Below are 22,509 nucleotides of genomic sequence, written 5' to 3'. Positions count from 1 at the left end.
CCCTCAAGTAAAACTCCGAAAACAATCTCGAAGCCGTCTGTACATAAGGGCTCACAAATCGGCATATCGACACCCGTGATTCTGACACCAGACCCCCTCCAAGCGTAGGCTTGCTTGCCATGACGCAGTAACTAGGGAAAGAAGGGGGAGAGTGCAGCAAACAAGCATGGGTACTGAGAGTGTTTGCGAGAGTGTTGGCCCACCGTTATGGGACATGATCACGGACTGCTTGTCAATGAGCGCTACTTGAGGCTATGGATATTTGAGTCTCTAGCAATGGGAACGGACGCCCCTGTACGTCCCAGTGTCAGCCTGGGTGCACCATAGCAATTCTCCTCCTCTGTTCTCGATATTTCGAACGTTGGACGAGCCTGCCTGGTCAGAAAGAGTCTGGCAGCCACAACCGACTTGGCTATGTGCTATCTTGAGCATCAGGCCGGCAAGCTACTGTACCACATTACCGTCTCCGTTGCAATTCTGGAGGACGAATTTTCAGTACGAAGAGGTCGACTTGGCTCATACGAGATAGTCGACGAGGAATGGTCCGTTTGGGTAATGGGCCACGAATACTGCCCACAACCAATGTCCCAAGTCCCGTTTTTAGCCATCGCGTTGCTCTCACCGCCCGCATGACCACCTGTTGATAAATTTCAATCATAGTATGAGGGGAAAAGATCATATCTTCCGTGGGCTTACAGTGACTCTGAGCTATTTCCTGGTACGCCCTCGAGCAGCTCTTGGGACATGAACCAGAGACAAAACCCTTGTGTGGCGTCCATTTGAGGTCCACTTCGTGGTTTGGTGTTATGCATGCTTGTCTGTGACGCACGCTTGTCATTGACATTAAGCTTTAAGGCATAATAAGGAGATGACACTCTCACTCGTCTTGAACACTAGCTCATCATAAACTATATCTATCTCATATACAATGTTTAAGGAAGTGAGAGAATCGAACGACTAATAGTTGCCCTTGGTGGCCGGGAACGTGAAGCCCGAGTATGGGTAGTCATGTCGTTGTGCAGGGTGCCGATACCTAAGGGAAATGGCTGCGGGGGTGGCTGACCGTTGGTGACAGAGTCCTTTTCACCGTCGGGAGGATTACCACGGCGGTTCCCACGGTTGCGGCTCCGGCGGCCAGGGTCATCATGACATGCATCAAGTCCGCCAGGGACAGAGCGAGGACCATCGTTACCGCTCTTGCCCCTCTGCATGCGGCGGCTGATGGCCTTTGGGGACACACCGACGCCATGTTCGATGTCGGGCGCCTCGACGACCAATCCAGGCACAATGGGTCTAGAGTTATTGCCGTAGTCGCTAGCATCACGCGGACCAAAGCCTACACTCCATCTAGTCTGCATGCTTCTGCTCAGAAGGCTTCGGCTGAGACTCTTGATGTGGCCGGCGGAAAGAGATCGGTCGAGTTCGACCCGCTTGTCGTTTGAACCGTGGCGAGAGCCGTTGCTGCGGCTACCATCGCGGCTCAGCGGCAGATTACGCTGACGATGCTTGCTGCCTCGACGCTTGACTCTACTATCACGGCGGCTGGGCCATCCGAATCGAGCGCGGTTGTCGTACCGATGCTGGTCGAGGTTATCGTTGGGCTGAGCAGAGCCGCCATGTCCCTGTCCCGAGATGTAGTGATTCTGCACAGCGGTGATGGCTGGAGCAGGCGGGGTCGAAAGGCTAGAGGCCGCTGGGGCAGTAGATACCACGGGAGCAACACCGTTATGGCTGCCGCTGACGGACGTGAGCACGACAGCAAACCTGTCGGTAGCAGTGCCTTGACTGGGGGTCATCCGAAACATCGCCATCTGCTGAGCGGTGTTGGGGTAGACACCGGCGACCTGGCGAGGCAGCTTGGGTATCCGAGGCTGGTCTGAAAACTGTATCCTAGTAGGCGGGCCCTGGGACTGAGCCGATGGCAGAAGAAACCGGGCTGGATTTGGCGCGGTGAGATTGCTGTTCGTAAAGGGAGGCATTGAGTATGGGAACTGTTGGGAGTTCATGGGAGGCGCAGTCGGCTGCGGCTGCTGCTGCTGCAGTTGCTGTTGCTGTTGCTCCTGAGGCATGATACTATGGGGTCTGGGGAGCAGGTTCGGCAGGTAGGTTGGCACCTGCGTGATACTCTGTGCCTGGGCGGGGATCTGGGGTTGGCTATAGGTCTGGTTGCCATTCTGCTGTTGGCCATTGTTGTGATCAGGACCGCCATGCTGAGATTGTTTGTGGATCTGGCTCTGGCCGCTGCATTGAGGCTCTCCCTGGTTCTGTCCTTGGAAATCTAAATCAGTTAGAGTGAGACGGGATATGAAGTTGGCGAGCAAAGAGATGGAAACCAACACTCGACTAAAGAAACAACATACTTGGAACGGGGACAGGCGTAGCCTCCAGCTTGCTCTGGAATGACTCTATCATTTCATCGGGGAACGTCGAGGCCTTGCGCCAAATTACAATCAACTTATGCAACTTGTCCTACGGAAGGCAGAGCAGCATCAGTGAGTGTTTCACTGGGTTTAGTTGTGCGTCAAGGACAGACAAGCGCCGACGTGTAGGAGTGTGCCACAATATCTTACTCCCATTGTTGCTTTCCAAGTATGAGAGAATGGTGAGAGGGGTGAAAGGCTGCCAGGTAGCATGCAATCGATCCAACGTCAATACTGCTGTAAACAGCGCAGGGTAGGAAATGGCGATGGGGGACACCCTCATATTGTAGAACTTGAAACACACCTTGTAGCCGTCGGGCAAAGCTCGAAGCAGGTCATCGATGAGGTTAGGCATCAGCACCGTCAGTCGATGCGCGCCAGCACCGCAAGTGCCATCTGCGGCATTCTCATCGTAAACTTGCTGACGGCTTCTAGCCTGCGCAAGCCACTTACGGATCACTGAGTCTATAACATATAGAACGCCGAGCTTGTAAGGAGGAGTTGCTATCGTGAAGTAGGTGAACAGCTTCTGGACGAGGGCCGACTCATACTGCAGAATGGGGGAAAAACACAGGCTAGTCAAATTTACCAGGCGATTCAAGATGGGACGGCGTGTCGAATATCGTATCGTACCTGAACGTTGTCAACACAGATGCTGGTCATGGCAGCAATGCGAGTGCCCGTAATGCCAGGAGCCTTGTGGTCTGGGATGGCTTTGAGGGCGACTTCTAGGGCCAAGACAGGGGGAGCGGAAGCCATCCTGCCGGTTGAGGCGCAGGAATAGCGATGGCGATCGTGTTGTGGTTTTCTTCAGAGGTTGTCTCGTTGCGAAGGGAGGAGAAGGTAAGGTGGGGTGCAGGTGAGCAGCAGCCAGAACAGAAGCAGTACTTCGAGCGTTGCGAACTGCGGGGGGCGGGAGTGTGATTAACCGGTGGCATAGGAAGAAGGTACGTGAAGTCCAGAAGGTGGTAGGGGATAATATAGGGAAGTTGCCGCGCTCTTTCTCAAGGGGAAAAAGGGCAGCAATGGGCCCGGTCGCTCCTCCCCTCGATGAACAGCTTTTGCGATGGAGGTTTTTCTTTCTTTGGTTCTACGGACTGCAGGCACAAATCCCAATTCTCGCAAAACTGCACCCTAGGGGTACGTATAGAGGTCTAGACTGGGTCTGTGGGCTTGAATGTCACCCTACTTGTTCTGACCGGGTGCGTGGCGCCTTTTAACGAGTCGTCCAGGGTCACAAATGCGATTGCAAATGGCAGGGCCTGTCGTTGGGATTACTCTTGTGGCCTCACCCGCGGTGGGACTTGTGCGTTCCTTCTAGGAGAAACGGGATCCTCTTCAACGCACGATGGCAGTCTCGCTGGGAGTCATTATCCTAAATTCGAGGCGGGTGGTGACGCATGCTCGTGCAGGACGTTTGTCAGATTGACACTGAGCTGAGAGAGAGGTGACGATCCGTGATTGGGAAAAGAACGGAAGATTTCAGAAGTGGGTACGGATGGGAACGGATGGGAACTGTCGGGTGGTGATTAGTGCGTCAGTGAGTACCGCTTTTTTCCCGGGGCAATGGTCTTTCGATCGAAACGGCGAACGTCTTTGTCATCAGGATTGCAGTGATGTTGACGCCTGAGGCAGATATCATTCCCTAGTCTTGATGACTGTCTGCCTTTGCGCTTTTTGAAGCGAGATGATGGGTCGGTGACGGATCGATTCTTTCTGTCCTTGTATGCGCAACGCCCACCTCGTATTTTTGCTTACCATCTAAAGAAGGATGGCTGATCGACAGTCAGACCTCAGCAGTCAAATCAATTGCTTCCTCTTGGCTTCGGACGACTCACATTCTACGCCAAGCAGAAATAACCTAGACGATTTCTTACCTTAAACAAATAAGGGCCATCCCTTTCTGGAGCCAAAGCGTAACCGTAATTCGACAGTAGGAAGAGACAGCGCAGGCACCGGAAAACTCCCCCCAAAAATACAACATGACCGGCGTCGATTGACGGCACGGCGGTGCGGTTTCGTATCATCCAACTCAATGTGATGAAACGAGGCGAGGTACACGAGAGCTTGATGAACAACGAAGCAATTCGGGATACGACGGTGTTGGCTATCCAGGAGCCACAGGCGAGGGTTATCCAAGGCCGCCTCCTCACAACCCCAATGGGGCACCAGGGGTGGACGAAGATGGTCCCGTCGGTGTGCAGAGAAGGTAGATGGGCGATCAGGAGTATGCTATGGGTGAATAAGGAGGTGGATGCAGAACAGATACAGGTTGAGTCACCCGACGTGACGGCGGCCGTTGTTCGGCTCGAGGAGCGGCTGGTGGTGGTAGCGTCGGTGTACGTGCCAGGAGGAAACAGTCATGCTCTGCGGAGCATCTGCGACAGCTTGCGATGAGTAGTGTTGGACACTAGACAGCGCGCAGATAGGGTAGTGGACGTGGTCATTGTTGGCGACTTCAACCGACACGACCAGCTCTGGGGAGGAGACGAGGTATCGATGGTCCGACAGGGCGAGGCGGACCCGATCGTCGACCTCATGAACGAGTTCGGCCTCAGCAGTCTACTGCCACGTGGCACGAAGACGTGGCAGAGGGGAGAACACCAGACGACCATCGATCTCGTGTTGGCGTCCGAGGATCCGACGAATTCGCTGGTCAAGTGTGCGGTACACGAGACGGAACACGGATCGGATCACCGGGCGATCGAGACGGTTTGCGACGTCTCGGTTCCGGTACCAGCACCACGAGAGCGCCTACTCTTCAAGAACGCACCATGGAAGGAGATCAATGCCAGGATCATGAGCGCACTGGAAATGACACCCTGCCAAGGAATGGTGCAGCAACAGACGGACGGACTCATGTCAGCGGTGATGGAGGCGATCCACGCCCTGATACCGAAGGCTAAGTCGTCGCCGTACTCAAAACGATGGTGGACAGCCGACTTGACGCAGCTACGTCGAATCTACACGTACTGGAGAAACCGAGCTCGGGCAGAGAGACGGGCGGGACTACCGAGGGTAGACCTGGAAGACAAGGCTAAGGGCGCGTCCAAACAGTACCACTACGCGATCCGTCAACAGAAGAGGAAACATTGGAACGAGTTTTTGGCCGACAACGACAACATCTGGAAAGCAGCGAGGTACCTGAAAGCAGGTGACGAGGAGGCATTTGGCAAGGTGCCGCAGCTGGTCAGGACAGGCAAAACGACAACGACGAACCAGACAGAGCAAGCGGAAGAGCTACTAACCACCTTTTTCCCTGCCCTGCCTAACGACATCGAGGAGGAAGGCGACAGACCGCAGAGAGCCGCTGTGACTATGCCCCCCATTACGATGGAGGAAGTGGAACGCCAGCTATTTGCGACAAAGTCGTGGAAGGCACCTGGGGAAGACGGACTTCCTGCGGTGGTCTGGAAGCAGACATGGCCGGCGGTCCGGGACCGGGTCCCGGCAATTTTCAAGGCATCTTTGGAAGAAGGAACGCTGCCCGATCAATGGAGACACGCCAAGATCATACCACTCAAGAAGCCAGGAAAGGACAAGTACACGCTGGCAAAGGCATGGAGACCAATCTCGCTGTTGGCTACACTCGGCAAGGTGCTAGAGTCGGTGGTCGCAGAGAGGATATCGCATGCAGTTGAATCCCATGGCCTGCTACCGACCAACAACTTCGGAGCACGAAAGCAACGGTCGGCCGAACAAGCGCTCCTGCTCCTCCAAGAGCAGGTGTACAATGCTTGGCGAGGCCGCCGAGTCCTCAGTCTGGTCAGCTTCGATGTGAAAGGAGCGTACAATGGAGTGTGTAAGGAAAGACTGATCCAGAGGATGAGAGCACGAGGGATCCCCGAGGAGCTCCTCCGATGGGTGTCTGCTTTCTGCTCCGACCGGACGGCCACAATCCTAGTCAACGGACAATCGTCGGAGAGGAAAAGTTTACCCCAGGCAGGCTTGCCTCAGGGCTCGCCGTTGTCTCCTATCTTGTTCCTCTTTTTCAACGCGGACCTAGTTCAGCGAAGGATCGACAGCAACGGGGGAGCGATGGCCTTTGTTGACGACTTCACCGCATGGGTGACGGGACGGACGGCCCGAGATAACCGCAAGGGCATCGAGGCCATCATCAGCGATGCTCTTGTCTGGGAGAGAAGGAGCGGGGCCACGTTCGAGGCGGAAAAGACGGCAATCATCCACTTTACCCGGAAAGAGTACAAGTCAGACCCGGAAGCTTTCACTATCAAGGGACAAGTCGTACAGCCTCAGAAACATACCAAGATTCTGGGCGTCATTATGGACTCAGGGCTCAAGTACAAAGAGCATATCGCTAGGGCATCGTCCAAGGGGTTGAAAGCGGCACTCGAGCTGCAACGACTTAGGGGCCTATCACCGGCGACGGCGCGGCAACTTTTTACAGCCACGGTTGCGCCAGTGGTGGACTACGCCTCCAACGTATGGATGCACGCGTACAAGGACAAGCTCATAGGACCCATCAACAGGGTACAAAGGATAGCGGCAAAGGCGATTGTCGGCACGTTCCTTACAGTGGCAACGAGCGTGGCGGAAGCGGAGGCGCACATACGTACTGCGAAGGAGCGCTTTTGGAGGAAAGCAATCAAGATGTGGTCGGACATCCACACACTGCCAGATACCAATCCCGTCCGCAGAATTATAGCCCGCATACGACGGTTCAAGAAATACTGCTCACCGCTCCTTCAAGTAGCAGAGGCACTGAGGAAGATGCCGATGGAACAGCTCGAAACCATCGACCCGCTTACTCTGTCACCCTGGGAAGAGAGAGTCAAGGTCGTAGTGGACGGGACAGAAACGAGAGAGACCGGCGTGGCTGAGACAGTCTGCATCGCTGTCAGCAGCTCGGCGAGAAACGGAATAGTGGGTGTTGGAGGTGTCGTCCAGAAACCCGCTGCGGTGGGAGACGACCCGGAGCCCGAATCGTTTTCCTTCACTCTCGGTCCGAGGTCGGAACAGAACCCTTATAGTGGACAACTGGCAGCGACGGCGTATGCGTTGCGTAGGTCGTTGCCGGGCGTCACTGGCGAGAGGATCACGATAGTGACATGCAACAAGGCGGCGGTGCTCACGCTAAAACGACCCCGTCAACAGTCTGGACAGGCATATCTACGAAGCATCTGCGACTCTGTGTAGGGACTTCGAAAGGGCCACAACACCATTACAGTACACTGGAAGACCGCAAGCGAGGCCGACGAACTGCTTAAACAAGCGAAGATCCAAGCGCGCAAAGCCACAGAAGAGGGAGCCACCCCGCAAGCACAGTTTCCAGCGATGAAGTCAACGACACTCAACTTGGCACGATCAAAATGCTCACCGGAACGAGTGCTTCCCGAAAAGGTCGGAAGATACTCCAAGAGGGTCGACGCGGCCCTGCCAGGGAAGCATAACGTCAACAACCCCTTATTCGTCCACCCCCCTTATTCGTCACCCCGCATCATAAGCATCACAACATAACTATTAATCGCTGAAATTAACACAACTAATTATCAGCTACTACAATACAGCTGCCAACACTTCCACTAGGGCTTCTACTACCGCCGGTTTCATCTAGACCATCGCTGACTTCGCCAGCCTCAATTTGAGCCCTGTGGATGTCTTTGATCCTTGCAAACTTAGTGTTGGGGTCTATCTTAACTGCCTTACGTTTCCTCTTCCTTATGCTGTCCATCTGGGACTCCATCATGCTGATCTTCAGCTGGGCAGCTCCCAGCTGATAATCCTTATCATAAAAGGCCTTTTGGACCTTTCTGAATAACAGCCGTTGGGTGCTGTTGTTGCTATTGCTGCTGTTATCCAACTTGCTGTATAAGTCCAGGTGATCCTTGAGCTCAGCTGGCTTCCTTGGTGTATTCCACGTGACTATAGTCGTATGAGAGTCCCAGTCATCAGCAGACCTACTCTGAGGCTGCTGATTTAGTGCTGAAGGGCTGTTGTCAGGCACCAAAGGATTCCTAAGGGGATAACTGGCAGAGACAGGCCATAACCCTGTCCGCTTCCACCCACTAGTGATATTCTGCCCTGTCAGAGCTGCCAGACGTGCCTTTCCATAGCAGCCAAGGAAGTTTCTCTTGCCCACAACAGTTGAATCGTTCCAGAGGTCCAAGTACCCTAGTTGCTTCCTATAGGCAGCCTTCAGAGGCCCAAAGACTGACTGATCAAGAGGCTGGAGGACGTGTGAGGTGTGAGGTGGCAGAAAAAGTAGGTAGATGTTGTTTTGATAGCATAGCCACATGAAGTCTGTTGAAACGTGGCTGCTGTGGCCATCCAGGATCATCAGCCTTGCCTCCGCCTTGCCCCCTGCCCCTGTCAATGGAATAAACACCTCCTTCAGCCACGTGACTGCTGTCTCGTCTGTTGTCCAGCCATTCTCAGTTGCTGTGAAGGTCCAGGTGGTATAAGGGCCAAGATCAAGAGGAAACCACTGCTGTTGGACTGATTTACCCTTGAATATAACAAGGGGCGGCAGAGCATGCCCATCAGCAGAGATACACTCGATCATAGAGGTCCAGGCTCGCGATCCAGGCTGTTTCCGCTGGACTGCCTTCACTTCAGCACATCCAAGGACTAGGCCGTTAGATCCCTTGCCCTCAAGGATTCCAGTCTCGTCGATATTATATCGATTACGTGGCTTTATAGCCCTGACTTCTGGTATGGCGAGATGCTGAAACCATGGTCTGATGATATCAGCAGTTGCTCCATTAACACGGTTGGAATCGATAGATCGGCTTCTTTTAACCTTGATAGATGGGTTCCTTTTGATTAAGGCCTGGATCCAGTTCTTTCCAATAGGCTGGCTATCGCCACTGATCTGAAGGATCCTTTCTGCAAAGTCCTTCAGCTGGCGATGGGTTGGTGGAAGGCGTAGGGCATGCTGGATTCGCACCCATTCACTTAGATGATGCTCTTGATCAGTCGATAATCGCTGGCGATAGTTATTGCCTATAGATCTGGTTTGGCAGCCTCGCATGCGATACTCCAGTGTTGATCGAGGAATCCCCCATTCAATTGCAGCCCTCCTGACAGACTTGCCATCAGTAACAGCAATAAGGGCCTGTTGGATCTGATTTTCGGTATATTGACTCATAATGATAAGAGTAGTCTGTAGTGAAAGATTGATGTTGTTTGAGTAATAATTGCAATTGTTATAATAGTTTGAAATGAGGGGGTAGAAATCATGATCATAGGATTACGCGTCGTGCGGGGTGACGAATAAGGGGGGTGGACGAATAAGGGGTTGTTGACGTTACCCGCCAACTCTATGACAAGCTCACTCGGAAAGAAGCGACCACACTTGCGCAACTCAGGACCGGAATGGCAAGACTGAATGGACATTTACATCGAATCGACGCAGCACCTTCAAGCATGTGTGGTTGCGGACAGGCAGCAGAGACGGTTGAGCACTTCCTTTTCCGATGCACACAATGGACAACGTTCAGAAGCGAGATGCTCCAGTGCACAGAGACACAGAGAAGCAATCCATCCTTCTATCTAGGAGGCAAGAGCCCATCGGACAACGAAAAATGGATGCCAAACATGCAAGCGGTTCGAGCGACGATTCGATTTGCGCTGGCAACAGGCCGGCTGGACGCAAGGCGATGAGAGACGGAACGGGAGGACCCCCCTAAAACACATCAAACCCGACATAATCCTAACCACCCAACAACCCGTGCCACAGACAGCACGCACTGCTTCAGCCGCCGTAGATAGGACGTTGAACACTTGAAGAATAGGCTTCAAGGTGGCATGCTAATAATACAACTAAACCATGGGAATCCGAAGCGAGGCGGCAGATATGGAGGAGTAAGCAGGAATTGGAGACATCTCTTATGGGCTTCAAGGAGACAGAGACATAAGCTCAGCAGTGTACATGTAGTCAGCTTTAGTAGCCCTTTCGGCTTCGCCGCCGGGCGTAATAAATTGTGTGTGTGTGTGTGTGTGTGTGTGTAGCTTACATTATATACAATTAGTGCGCAGGCTGTGACATAGTTCTCCGAATACCATCTTCATCATCCCAATGTCCTCGGAAACTGCCCTGCTGACTGGACCTGGATCGCTTGATTTCTGTGCCGACTTGCTGGAATATTTCGCCTCTGGCTTCCATCTTCGCTTGTTCGGCACCAGCTGAGCCAACGGACGTCGGGGTGGCTCCAGCAGCATCGCTCTTTCAAAGTCGATCATCATAACCCCGTTGATCTCCGCATTGAACAGCATGTTTGCCGTCCGTACATCCTTGTGGACCACGCCCTGTTGATGTATTGCGCGCAACGACCGCATCGCCTTCCCTTCGAGCTGTTCATCCCCGCCACCCACAATCCCTGTCGAATCAAGGTCATATCCTCCCCACGACAGAAATGTCATGTGTACCACATACACTCGGTGGTCATAGTAATAAATCCTGTCCATCAATCGGAGGTCGATGGCCCCGAGGAACACGGGCACATGAATACCTTGGATGGGTTGCAAACGTTCGTAAACCGCCGCCTCGTGCTCAAGGTCTTTGACAAATGCCCGAACCGTGCCCTTGCTGACGAAGGTATAGCCATACGCAAGCAGGCTCACCTTGAACAGTACGCCGCGCGCACCACCCTGCCCCAACGGCGTGATCCCGTCGTCTAGTGTCCGTTCTAGCTGTTCCCAGAGAAGCTCAAGGAATTGAGCGTGATCGATTGGATGACGGACACAGCTGCGGCTTGGGCCACGGCAGTGACTGCGGGGATTCTCGGGCTGCCTGTTGTGAAGTGCCATGTTCGGGCATCTTGCGTCGAGAATCCGGCCGTTGACGAGCCCTAACAGGCACTTTTGGGTGCAGTAGGGCCTGTCTTGCTCGTTGCTTCCTCCTCCTCCTCCGCCCCCGCCCCGCGGCCGCCGCGCTAGAATCCGCTCACTGCGTCGAGTTCCCTGACCTCCCCGGCCTTCTTGACGTACCCGCCGTTCTGTCGGGCTCGGCGTGTCTGGCAGGTCCCGTGCTGCCTCGTCATCAGATGATTCTCCTGGCTCCCTTTGGTCATGTTCCCTCACGGGCTCCTCTCCCACACGTCGCCGTCTCTTTCCTCGGAGAAGGCACGGAGATCGGTCGACACCCTCGTACGCTTCAGGCTGGTAGCCGGGTGAACTATCCGGCGCCTGTCGTTCGTCCTCCGGAATCGATCGTAGCGTCGTCTCGAAATCTTCCAGCCACGTCTTCAATTTTTCAGTAGCTTGGCGGCGCTCGTCTTGCCCACGCAACCGCCGTTCACCCGGCAGACCCAGCGCCATGAGACTAAAGGCCAGATACTGGCCCACTGCCGTGCACAAGTGAAGATGATTTGGATGGGCCAACACTTCGGCACCAGGCTCTGCTAGGTGATAGAAAAGCGTCTCAGGCTCCCGCCAGTCGATCTTGAGAAACACGATCGCCTCGCCCGTCGTCAATAGACCGTACTCGAGGCCCCCCTCGATCATGTAGTGGTAGGTCTGCGTGATGGCGGCTGCAGTCAGCCTCTCCGCGTGATACTGGAAACGTGCATCTGGGTCCACCGACGTCGGGATAGTCTTCCGGTTGACCACGTCCTTGTAGATGTTCATCGGCCGCAGTCCGAGACGAAGGTGCGGCGCGGTCAACTTGTGAGGCGGCTTGTACTCGGAAATGTAAACCATTGTGCGTCTCGCCGAGCCCGCATTGTTGGATCGGTAAACGCAGATCTGATCGGGTCGTAGCTGGTTGAGATCGAGCCCGTGGTCTGGCGTGGACGGTGGTGTCGATGGGGTGTCGCGGTCGACGACCTCCTCAGCAAGGTCGCTGATGGCATGCGGATGGTTCTCGAAAACGATGCCGTTTCCCAGATGAAATGCGCTTCTGACCTCCTCCACCTCTTTGAGCTGGTCTATGATCGCCCTGACGGGATCCTCGACGCTGTTGTGCAGGAAGTACTCGAGCGTCTTCTCGTCTGCTATCCTGCGCTTCGAGATCCTGTTTCCTAAGCCGACGAGGAAGGCTCGGTTCTCGAAAACGCGACTGTCGGTAGGGAAGGTGTCGTAGAGCGTGCCGAATGTGATTCTCTGTTGCTGAATAAAGTCGGGCCATGGTCGGAGATTTGTGGGACACCATTTGTTTCGCGGATTGGTGATGGGGCCCTTCGATGTCAATTTCGGGTTCCGTTCAATATCGAAGCTGGAGAATACACAAGAATGGCATGCAGCGATGTATTCGTCGAGTGTGGTGGGCTGGGTTTGTTGCTCTGACGCTTCAGCGCGTTGCTGTTCCCTCTCGGCGCGTTGCTGTTCCCTCTCGGCGCGTTGTCGCTCCTCCTGTCGTTCTCTCTCTGCTTCCTCGGCGCGTTGCTGTTCCCTCTCGGCGCGTTGTCGCTCCTCCTGTCGTTCTCTCTCTGCTTCCTCGGCGCGTTGCTGTTCCCTCTCGGCGCGTTGTCGTTCCCTCTCGGCGCGTTGTCGTTCCCTCTCGGCGCGTTGCTCCGCCTCTCGCAGCCGCCTTGTCAGTTCTTCTACACCCATTGATCCATCCATGATGCGTAGGCTTCAAGTCGTGGTGCGCATCTATTCTGATGGACACCTTCATCACATCAACATGTTTTGAAGTGCGGCCTAGTTAGTGTGGAGTCGCATTACGTACGCACGTTGCGAGGGGTTACCTGCCTGAAACCCCCCAACTAGCTAATCGACCGATGCACGGACCCACGCGCTCGGCGTAACATCACCCACATCACCCACATCACCCACATCACCGACATTCTGCACTGCACAATTGATACATAGTACCTCGAGAGTTGAAGCTGAGGATGCGATGCCGTGCTGTTACTGTGGACCCATGTAATGGGGATCGCATCAGAATCGTAGGTGCCGAAATTCCTAGCAGGTTATTGGATAGATACAACGACTTTCTTCGTAGACTTCGTATGCCCTTGTTTGCTCTACCCCGCAGTAGGTGTTTTTGACGTTTTTCCGCGCTCGATGGGATACTGTCGGAATAGGATATCGCTGGATATCAGTTATCCAGCGCGGTTCGGCCGGTCGGGCCGATTCGGACCGATTCGGGCCTGGGATAGCTACGGCCGAAAGGGAGGACCTCAACCCATCAACCTCAGCTGCCAGCCCCTAGATAGCTTCCTCCCCTCTTCACGCAGAATCAGGATAATAACAACAACAGTATTATCCTCTTTGTCACTCAAGTTACCGTATACGGTGTATCGAATCCCCTGTAATTCCAATAGTGTTAGCTCAGACAACGACAATAGCCAGGCGACCACGGGTAATCGGTTCATAGAGCAAAGACAAGCATTCATTAGCAAGTAGCGTAGAACATCGTGAAGCCATCCCTTCGCAATAGCCGGATGAGAGAGTCGTTCTTATGAGACGTCCGAATAATCACGATGTAAGGCTTTCATTCACGTATGCAGACAAGTTCGACAGTTGTATATTGTGATTAACTTGGTCGGAAACGGCGAAACTGTGTGGTAGAATGCAGAGTTAATACGCGTAGGAGTTCAGCGCGTGAGGGGGCGCTAGTCACTTGATAATCGCTTTCGAGGAGTCTGGCGGATGTACGTGTAGCTAATAGTCTTCTGGGGGTGATGATGCAGAACAGCGTTTGAGACTGTGCGGGCAGAGGAATCGTCTAGAGAAAGAGGCTTCACATGTTGATATTACGAGGATCTTGGAACCTCAGAGTCTGCATGTCACCAAAAAGTTCTTTTAGCCCAAAGAAGCTCTTCCCCGCATCATGGCTAAATTTAGCTACAAAAGGCCAAATTTTCGGGCATCATAAGCCATATCTTGGAAGCATTGGATATACTCGACACGTTCATGATCGATAGCTAGTAGGTGACCAGCCCGGGGTGTTTCCTGCCCACGGCGAAACACGCCTCTCTTGTCCAAATAACCGTACACCGGGAGGTTGGTCGAACCCCTGGTGTAGCCTAGTAGGATCAATCTCCCTCTCCAGGAATCGGGAATCGTCGTACTTCGTGATGACACGATTTCAGCGTCTTTCGTAAGAGTCCTTCGTTTGGTGACTCGGCCCGTGGGCGGCAGGCGGTGCCGGCCCTTTGCGTGCTGGGTTGCCAGAGGGGAAGCGGTTTGGTTCGCTAATCCTAGTGAGAAACCATCTTTATCGCGTCTGAGCCACGTACCTTTTCTGGGGGGAAGTACTGGCCTAGACCAAAGGAACACAACGTCGTTACCGTCGGAAGAGGGGATCGTTGTTGATGTAGTGGCAGCCATCACCGATGTACATGTTGTTATTTGACGATGAAGCTTGCACGGACAGTTATCCAAGAGCTGACCAAACGAAATTGCCCCACAATAACCCGGGTTTGAGATGGGCCGGTTTAAATGCGTAGGCAGAAAAGTAACCAGTCGTTGCATGGAGCAAGGGTGAAAACGCAACGAATCAATGAACGCAAAATGCAAAAAAATGGGGCAAATTTCCATGATTGATCATTTGACTTTACCTTCTGCCTTGTGCGGAGAGAAATGGGCCTATTGTCAAAGTTGATGGGTAATTCTAGACGCACTCTCATCAAGCGGAAGTTATGGCCAGAGAACATTGAGTGCTCCTCGACCATTTCATGTTGAGAGAACATGGGCGGCAGGGTACATCGTGAGCCTGTGGTACTGGTCGTGATAGTGGTGGCGGCAGTGGTGGATGTGATGAATTAGAACCCAACCATTCGAGAAGTTCCTATTCCTCGTTTTGAGTACTTCATTGCGCATCGGAACTGCCCTGTTGTACATCTTGTGACGACATGGCCACTCTTTCCGTCCTGAACTAGGGGGTCTAGTATGTAGGATCCACATTAACAGGTCGGAGCGAGACTGAAAATTGTGGATTTGCTTGGGTGCTGATTACAACAATCGAACCATCGGTGCCAGAACTTTGCTTTTTCCTTCAACTTCCTTCAATTTCACCACAACGGAGGATGAACTTGCCACTCTACGTCAGCAATATCGAGAATAACAACGCCGACGGGAGGAAGCCGAGGAACTCGCGAAAACTTCACGACCACAAACACCTCAGGCTTATCTCGAGGCCTGCCACTCGCTCAGTCTCGCCTTTCAGGTTGTTACCGACCGCTCCCTAACTACGCAACGCGACACGACCAACCCGACCGGCCGAATTTTTTCTCGACGCATTATCCCGTGGGATGACTTAGCAACAGCACAAGATGAGGTCTGGGCCCATCTCTTGGACCAGCAATTCTTTTCTCAACCCCTCTTCCCATCCCAACATCAACTAGACTAAGTGATATCCCAGGTCAGTCCGATCAGCAGCGAAATTGGGCTTCGGAATTACGAACGCGATACTGTCGAAAACGCGGTGCAGAAACTCGTCCACGGGGTGTACGATAACCTGCGACTACAAACCGATCTTGGCTTACAGGGAACTGTGACGTTCGAGAGGCATACGAACCTCGGCGAGACCGACGACAGCTTATCCGAGCACATGCATCGAATGTCCATCGAGAAGGGCGATAAAGGCCAACCGCCGCCGAGCCGCAAGTCCCAGCGCACGGCGCGGGGGAAGGGCAGTCGGGCGGACCAGTTCTGCATACATCGCAACTCCGACGGTCGGAACATTCCTGCCGTGGCGATCGAGTACAAGGTGCCGCATAAGCTGGGGTGCAACGAGGTTGTCACAGTCCTGGCGTCCGTGATCCAGCCGGAACGCGATGTGATCAACAAGGATGGCGAGACTTTCGCGTTTGCATCGAAGGCGCTTGCTGCCGCCGTTGTCACCTAGTTCTTCTCCTATATGATTGGCAGGGGCATTCGATATGGATACGTGTGTGTAAGCGAGGCCTTCGTCTTCCTCCACATCACGGATGATCCCACCACCATTGGCTATAAAGCATGCGTTCCCAATCTGGACGTCCTGGATGACGACGAGAACAGGCTTCATCGTACGGCTGTCGCGCAGGTTTTCACTCTCATCATCTAGGCCCTTCGTGTCGAGCCGCCTCCGAGCTGGCACGACGCGGCTGCAGCCCTCGATACCTGGGCTGTAGAATATGACGACGTATTGAGAAACATTAGAGCCTTCTGATGCGGCCGTAGCAACGAGATTTACAAGTTCTCTCCGAGTTTTGTCACAATTTAGCATGCATCGACATCCAACGAAAACAAACGTGTGGCAATGAGCAGCAACATTTCTCCACACTGGCAGCTGTTCACCCTGTAATCGTTTACGCTTTCCTACTCGTCCGTCATGTCTGCGCGCACTGTTGGTTTCTTGGGCATTCTGTCCCTTTTGGCAGCAATCGCCAACCCTATCAACATCGCCACTAGAGTGATCGAGAGGGACATCGTCATTCTCGGAGGTGTAAGTCAGTGGCATTGAGCGCTGTCTCGTCCAGTGTAGACAGCGCGTAAGCATTTGCCCCACCTCCGTACATACGTCGACAGTACGGAGCCCCGCACCGTGAAGACGCTGCGATGTGATTACACGCTTCCCGTGAGGCAGGTGATCATCACCCCGAAAGGGGGGTTACCTATCGAAACTGTTGGAAACGGAATCGGCTGGATGCCGGATCTCGGGATAAACCTGGATCCGGCGGGGCACAGGCCAATCGGCGGCAGCTGCGCCAGCGACTGCCCCACCAAAGGCAGCCTGCTGTCAGACCTGGACATTGCATATCCGAGTCATGCATTCAACCCATGCTCGATTCCCTATGTTAGATTGACGCCTGTGTCCGGATTAAAAGGCTGTTAAAACTACAATACTCGACTGAATGTAATATGCAAGAATCGGTCAGAACGGGTAGATACAAGACAGAACCCCGCTTCGACCGGGATGGGGAGAATCCCTCAATCAAGCACAATAACCACTCTTTGATCAATGAACCCAGGTGTATTGCATCGAATCGACATCGATTATCTAACACATACACCCTGCGGGGGTTTTAATCGATGGCGTGGTGAATTGACCCAGAAAACCACAAAACAGTTGCTTTCCTCAAGATCTTAGAAAGAATACTTATGTTGAGTTACTTCGTCTCTGATGTACGGTGTACATCTCCAGGTTGACGTTATTGACATGTCAAAGTACTATACTAATATTTAAACCCCTGACAGGGTGTAGGAAGCTAATGCGTATGATTGGCTTTCAGAATCAAAACATCCCTGATGTTCCCACTGGGGCTAGCTCTGCATGTGGTAAACGTCTCACATGAGAACAAGCTTGGATGGATGACATAAGATGGGACGCGCTGACACGATAACTGAAATGGATGACGGGCCAGACGCGCCCGGCGGGTTCACATTACATCAACAGCCACCCAAACCGAACGACCTCTCCTTCCCGCCAGCCCGCGATCCTTCGGCACCGAGTCGTTGCAGTCGCAGTCTGATTCCTCAATTGACATCTGATCGTCTGAATACTGGGTCAGCATTTTATTTCTTTGACGGGGCAGAAAGGTCACGGGACAACAGAGCGGTGACGAGGGGAAACTTTAGCCCTATGGCGAAATTGATCTCGTCCACAAGGCCTAGAAATTCTTTGTTGGTGGTCAAGCAGCAGCAATCTCTAAAACCGTCCTTGAAGACGAGTGGTGGGAAGCTTCAGAAAACTTTTACGGCCACCTTTCGACAAGAAGGTAATGCAATCCATTTCTATACACTTTCCCTGTACTGATGCAATGCAGACGCACAGATTGGTCGAAACAACCGGTCACCACCGTCCTTACCCCAAGAGTGCAGACGTGAACCAGCACCGGTGTCCACACCAGGCTTCCACGACATTGAAGACAACGAAAACGAAGGAACCCTCGATGTTTCGATACGGGAAGTGGAGCACGCTGCGAGACCGGAGCCTGTGCCAAAACGCGGCCAAAAGAGGAAAAGCACGGAACTGAGCAAGGCGGATGGTTTGGGCTCGGACTCGGACGAGTTTCCGGATATTTACAAGATGTTGGGGACGCCAGCCCCTTCGATTAGTCGCTTGGCCAACCGCACAACGATACTCCCGTTAAGTACCCACCGAGAAACAATGGATGGTGGTGTGGTTGAAAAGCGGACTATTACGCAGACAGTCATCCCCACGCAGCGCACTTCTATAATGAACGACAGCCCAAATGGCATCAGTACGCCACGACAAATTTCCAGAGCCAAGGGAAACCAACATGCTCTTGGACGGGCTCCGAGCAACGCGTTGCAGATATCGACAAGTCCTGAGCCGAGCCGCAAAGCAAGAGCACTAGGTTTTCAGGCGAGTACGCAACCTATTTGGCCTTGTGCTATGAAAGATCCCGACGACTGTTTCCACGTGTGCGATTATGACGAGCATCTGCTGGCTACTCGAAGTTGTCCCACGGGTACCCTGATGCCGGCCACTGCCACTCAGTTGAGGCCAGCTTCGATTCCTCTGGACAACACCGAGTCATTTGACGAACTTACTACCCCGAATACCACTTCTGGGCCTCGATCGACGGTGTTCAAAGCCATGGATCATCACCGGCCAGTGGCTACAGATGCTGGCAACTTTACGTCTTCAAATCCATCGAACGATCAATTACCCCAGCAGATCGCGGCATCCCAAGGACAGAAGTCGGCCATACTTAAATTCATTCTGAGCAACCCGAATGCCATAAAGACCAAGGAGAAAATGATTCAAGAACAGCGCGAGCAAAACTCGAAGGATTATGCCAAGGCCCTACTCAAAGGCTCCAAAGAAGATCGCGCTAGAGTCAAGAGTGCAAGGGAGCCGCTCCTGAAACAGCATGCCGGCTTGCAAAGGGTTATGAAACTCCTAGAATCTCTCGCAGCCCTTGAAGATGAGAAAGAGACTCTTGCAACGAAAATTGCTAATGCCTATGACAAAGGTTGCAATACTGAGCAAGACGAGAATCGCTTAGATGACCTTGCAGACCAAGTCAAGATGTTGGAGCAGTCAATCGACCGTGATCTTCCTACTGCCGGCATACAAGATGAATTCTTCACTGAAGGTTGCGGTAGGTCAGAACCCATTGGCATAGGTAGGCTGTCTAGCCCCAAAAGACCTTCATGGACATTAAGCAGTGTTCAGGCGGCTGCAGAAAAAGACAATCTGTGACGGGCTGGGCCATGAACCACCTTTGGTCAGGCCCACCACGGAATCCACGACGCCGACAATCCGATGGCCAGTGCGGCATGGCCCTGATCAGGCCAACGGCAAGGCAGAGATTTGTTGTTTTCCCTTCTGATCCAGGAGAACAATCAGGGAAGGATAGGAAACTAGCTTATTATCATCTTTTGTCGTTGCTGTCGAGAGTTGTTTGGGTGTTTTGCGGAAGGGGTGATACGGAAACGCGTGGCGCGGCACTAGTGGACCCACTTGCGGCGCGTCCCGTGTTGTGAAACATAGAGGCGGACACGTTCAACGTCGCGCCTGACGAGGAGGTCAGCGGAACGGAGCGGTCACTGCGACGGCTACGTAAACTAACGGCCAAAGCCCGATTGAACGAGGAAAACCAAGAGACTGCCGACGATGGAACCCCAGAACCGAACGAGCTGGCAGGAAACGGTGTGCGGAGGGCGGCCACCAGGGGCGCGTCAGCCGCGAAAGGAAGGACCAAGGCGACCGAGGACGACGACAGAGTGATGCTCCTGGCCATGGGAAGGCAGATGAAGGATCTGCATGCATCTCTCCAGGTGGTGTTCGACGCATGGAAGAAATCGGAACTGCGCAACAAGGATATCCAGGCCGAGCTTCGACAAGCCACGGACGAACTTCGGACGGCGAACGAAGAACTCGGGTCAATCAAGGATGAGCTGCAGACGGTCCGCGGCGACCTGCAGGCGTTGAAGCAGCAAGTCGAAGACGATAACACCAAGACGCACGAAAAGCTCGAAGCCTTAGCGACTCTGGCTTCGGCGCGAAGCGACCCCGGTCCATCCTATGCCGCCGTCGCCCGAAACCTCCCAACCGGCCAGACAATCGAGGCACGAACCCGCACGTCCGGTGCATCATCGCCCAACGTGACCGACACTCCGTACTGCACGATAGACACCTCACGAGTTGAAGCAGAAGATGGCAACAAGCCCAACGCGGGCACGATCAGAGCAGCAGTGGAAAAGGAGATGCGTGCAGACGGGCGCACGGGATGGCGGTGCCAGGCCGTGACCGTGAACCCAAGGAATGAGAGCCTCATCAGAATCGTCTGCCGAGACGACGCGGAACACCGGATAGTCAAACAAATCGCAGAGACGAAGATCGCCCCGGGTATGCGAGTCCGGGACGACGACCTGTATCCGATCAAGGTAGACTTCGTGCGATGGTCAGCAGTCTGGGAGGAGAAAGGGAAGTACAGAAGCCAAGCAGCAGAGGAGTTCAGCAAAGAAAACGAAACGACCGTCGCCAAGATCGTGTGGCTAAGCGACAAGGAAAACCCGAAAGCGTACGGATCGATGGCGGTCTACCTGACCAAAGCCAGTGAGGCCAGGAGGCTCCTCTCGGAAGGTTATTTCCACGCGGGAGGAGAATCCGGAACCACGGGGATATTCAAACCCCAGTTTCAGCCACAACAGTGCTTCCAATGTCAGCAGATCGCCCCACACAAGGCGTCCCGATGCCCGAACCGCTTGGTATGCGGGCGGTGTGCTAAGGAGGGCCACCACCACAAGGAGTGTTGCGAGACGGTACTGAAGTGTGTTCTCTGCGGTGGTCCGCACGAATCCTTCAGCAAGAAGTGTCCGAAGCTCTACCCATCTCTCCACGAGTAGAAACTTTCAGATTCTCCAACTGAATGTGAGGAAACAGGATGCAGTGCACGAAAGCCTGATGAACGATGAGCAACTGCGAGACTTCACAGTCATAGCGGTTCAGGAACCATGGGTGTGGAAGAGAGAGGGTAAGGTTTTGACAGTGCCGAGGCGGCATAGTAGGTGGACGAGGATGCTTCCGACGGCGTGGAGAGAGGAGGGACGATGGGGGATCAGGAGCATGTTGTGGGTCAACAAGGAGGTTGAGGCGGAGCAAGTGCCGATACCGTCACCGGACATGACCGGAGCCATCCTTCGACTCTCGGGTCGTCGAGTGCTGGTTGTGTCGGTGTATGTTCCGGCACAAGAGCCTGAGATGCTCCCGCGCTGTTCTTACTATCACAACGCTTCTCTGTCTCTGCCTGCATCCTATTCTCGATGCATCACCATGGGTCAATTTCATCCAGGTCAACCGCCAGGTGCAATCGGTGGAGTCCAACTGAGATGCTGATGCACGGGCCACAACCCTTCCGTCGGGGTGTTGTGACCCGTGCACGCCAAGCCTCACTTCGACATTGTACAGTCCAGCCAGCGCCAACATCTGTGGATGCATGGTTACCTACTGGGCAACGAAACACTAGATAATAATTGTCAGACGGCGACTGACAGGCCCATGTATAGGTAGGGGGTCAACAAGAGGTATTGACGAGTATGAAGGACGAAGACGAAAACCCCTTATACTGGCATGTCCTTCACAGACCTATTAGTCGTGCTTGCATAAGACAGTAAAATCTGCATATTCTGATGATCGTTGTGACGAATGAGCCGGGTTAGGCCTGAGAATAGTTACCATCGTCTGTCACTTATAGAGACCTTTTTGTCCTTGGTTGATATATCACACAGAGAAGATCAAGCAAAATCAGAAAACAAGAGTACGTCGAATCAAACAAAGTTGACCAACCTTTGTTCTTTGTTGCGCTACTGATACTAAAACAGAAACAGCATTGGATGTCTGCTTCGCTTCTACTGACGGCAAACCGCTACGGCCTGAATCTCGGTCGTTTACGGCTGGCCTCATCATTTTCATTGTCTCGACACCGTTTCTTACGATGATCAGAGGTACCGAAACACTGCTCGAGCTTTTGGCTCCGCACCAGCTGCTGAACTGTAAACGGTGAGCCGCTGATGTTGCGACCGTCGTCGGGAGTCTCCCACAGGCAGACGGCCAGGGACTCCTGCAGACTGGCCACACGAAACCTCACTTCCAAGACGAAATGGCCGTCTGGACAGATCGTCGGGTATGGCGCAAAGTCACCCGCTACTTTGTGGCCGCCGACACGGAAGTGAGCCTTGCTTCTGGCGAGTTGCGACATGAACTCCTTCAAGCTTGCAGAGTGGG

At 53.6% G+C, this 22,509-nt stretch overlaps 5 protein-coding genes across 5 annotated transcripts; 1 reads left to right on the top strand and 4 right to left on the bottom strand.

Moving 5' to 3' along the window:
- Window positions 1-431: 431 nt before the first annotated feature.
- Window positions 432-608, bottom strand: CDEST_15564 (uncharacterized protein; the record flags this gene model as incomplete). Its single annotated transcript, XM_062931719.1, has 1 exon — window positions 432-608. One exon carries the CDS (start codon window positions 606-608, stop codon window positions 432-434), a length of 177 nt encoding a protein of 58 aa, XP_062787770.1.
- A 324-nt stretch (window positions 609-932) lies between these two features.
- CDEST_15563 (Putative CID domain-containing protein) lies at window positions 933-3,179 on the bottom strand (the record flags this gene model as incomplete). Its single annotated transcript, XM_062931718.1, has 4 exons — window positions 933-2,278; window positions 2,361-2,469; window positions 2,725-2,970; window positions 3,054-3,179. 4 exons carry the CDS (start codon window positions 3,177-3,179, stop codon window positions 933-935), a joined length of 1,827 nt encoding a protein of 608 aa, XP_062787769.1.
- Window positions 3,180-10,323: 7,144 nt separating this feature from the next.
- Window positions 10,324-13,099, bottom strand: CDEST_15562 (Putative tyrosine-protein kinase, active). Its single transcript, XM_062931717.1, has one exon. The coding sequence runs from the start codon at window positions 12,942-12,944 to the stop codon at window positions 10,398-10,400; it is 2,547 nt and encodes an 848-aa protein (XP_062787768.1). The 5' UTR covers window positions 12,945-13,099; the 3' UTR covers window positions 10,324-10,397.
- Window positions 13,100-14,118: 1,019 nt separating this feature from the next.
- On the bottom strand, window positions 14,119-14,867 carry CDEST_15561 (uncharacterized protein; the record flags this gene model as incomplete). The annotated part of the gene is made up of 2 exons (XM_062931716.1): window positions 14,119-14,521; window positions 14,567-14,867. The coding sequence occupies 2 exons, from the start codon at window positions 14,865-14,867 to the stop codon at window positions 14,172-14,174; spliced, it is 651 nt and encodes a 216-aa protein (XP_062787767.1). The 3' UTR covers window positions 14,119-14,171.
- A 2,791-nt stretch (window positions 14,868-17,658) lies between these two features.
- CDEST_15560 (uncharacterized protein) lies at window positions 17,659-19,703 on the top strand (the record flags this gene model as incomplete). Its single annotated transcript, XM_062931715.1, has 2 exons — window positions 17,659-18,028; window positions 18,077-19,703. 2 exons carry the CDS (start codon window positions 17,659-17,661, stop codon window positions 19,480-19,482), a joined length of 1,776 nt encoding a protein of 591 aa, XP_062787766.1. The 3' UTR covers window positions 19,483-19,703.
- Window positions 19,704-22,509: the final 2,806 nt, after the last annotated feature.

Source organism: Colletotrichum destructivum, chromosome 12 (assembly GCF_034447905.1).
Source record: "Colletotrichum destructivum chromosome 12, complete sequence".
NCBI lineage: Eukaryota > Fungi > Ascomycota > Sordariomycetes > Glomerellales > Glomerellaceae > Colletotrichum > Colletotrichum destructivum.
This window is presented reverse-complemented; position numbering and strand designations above follow the sequence as displayed.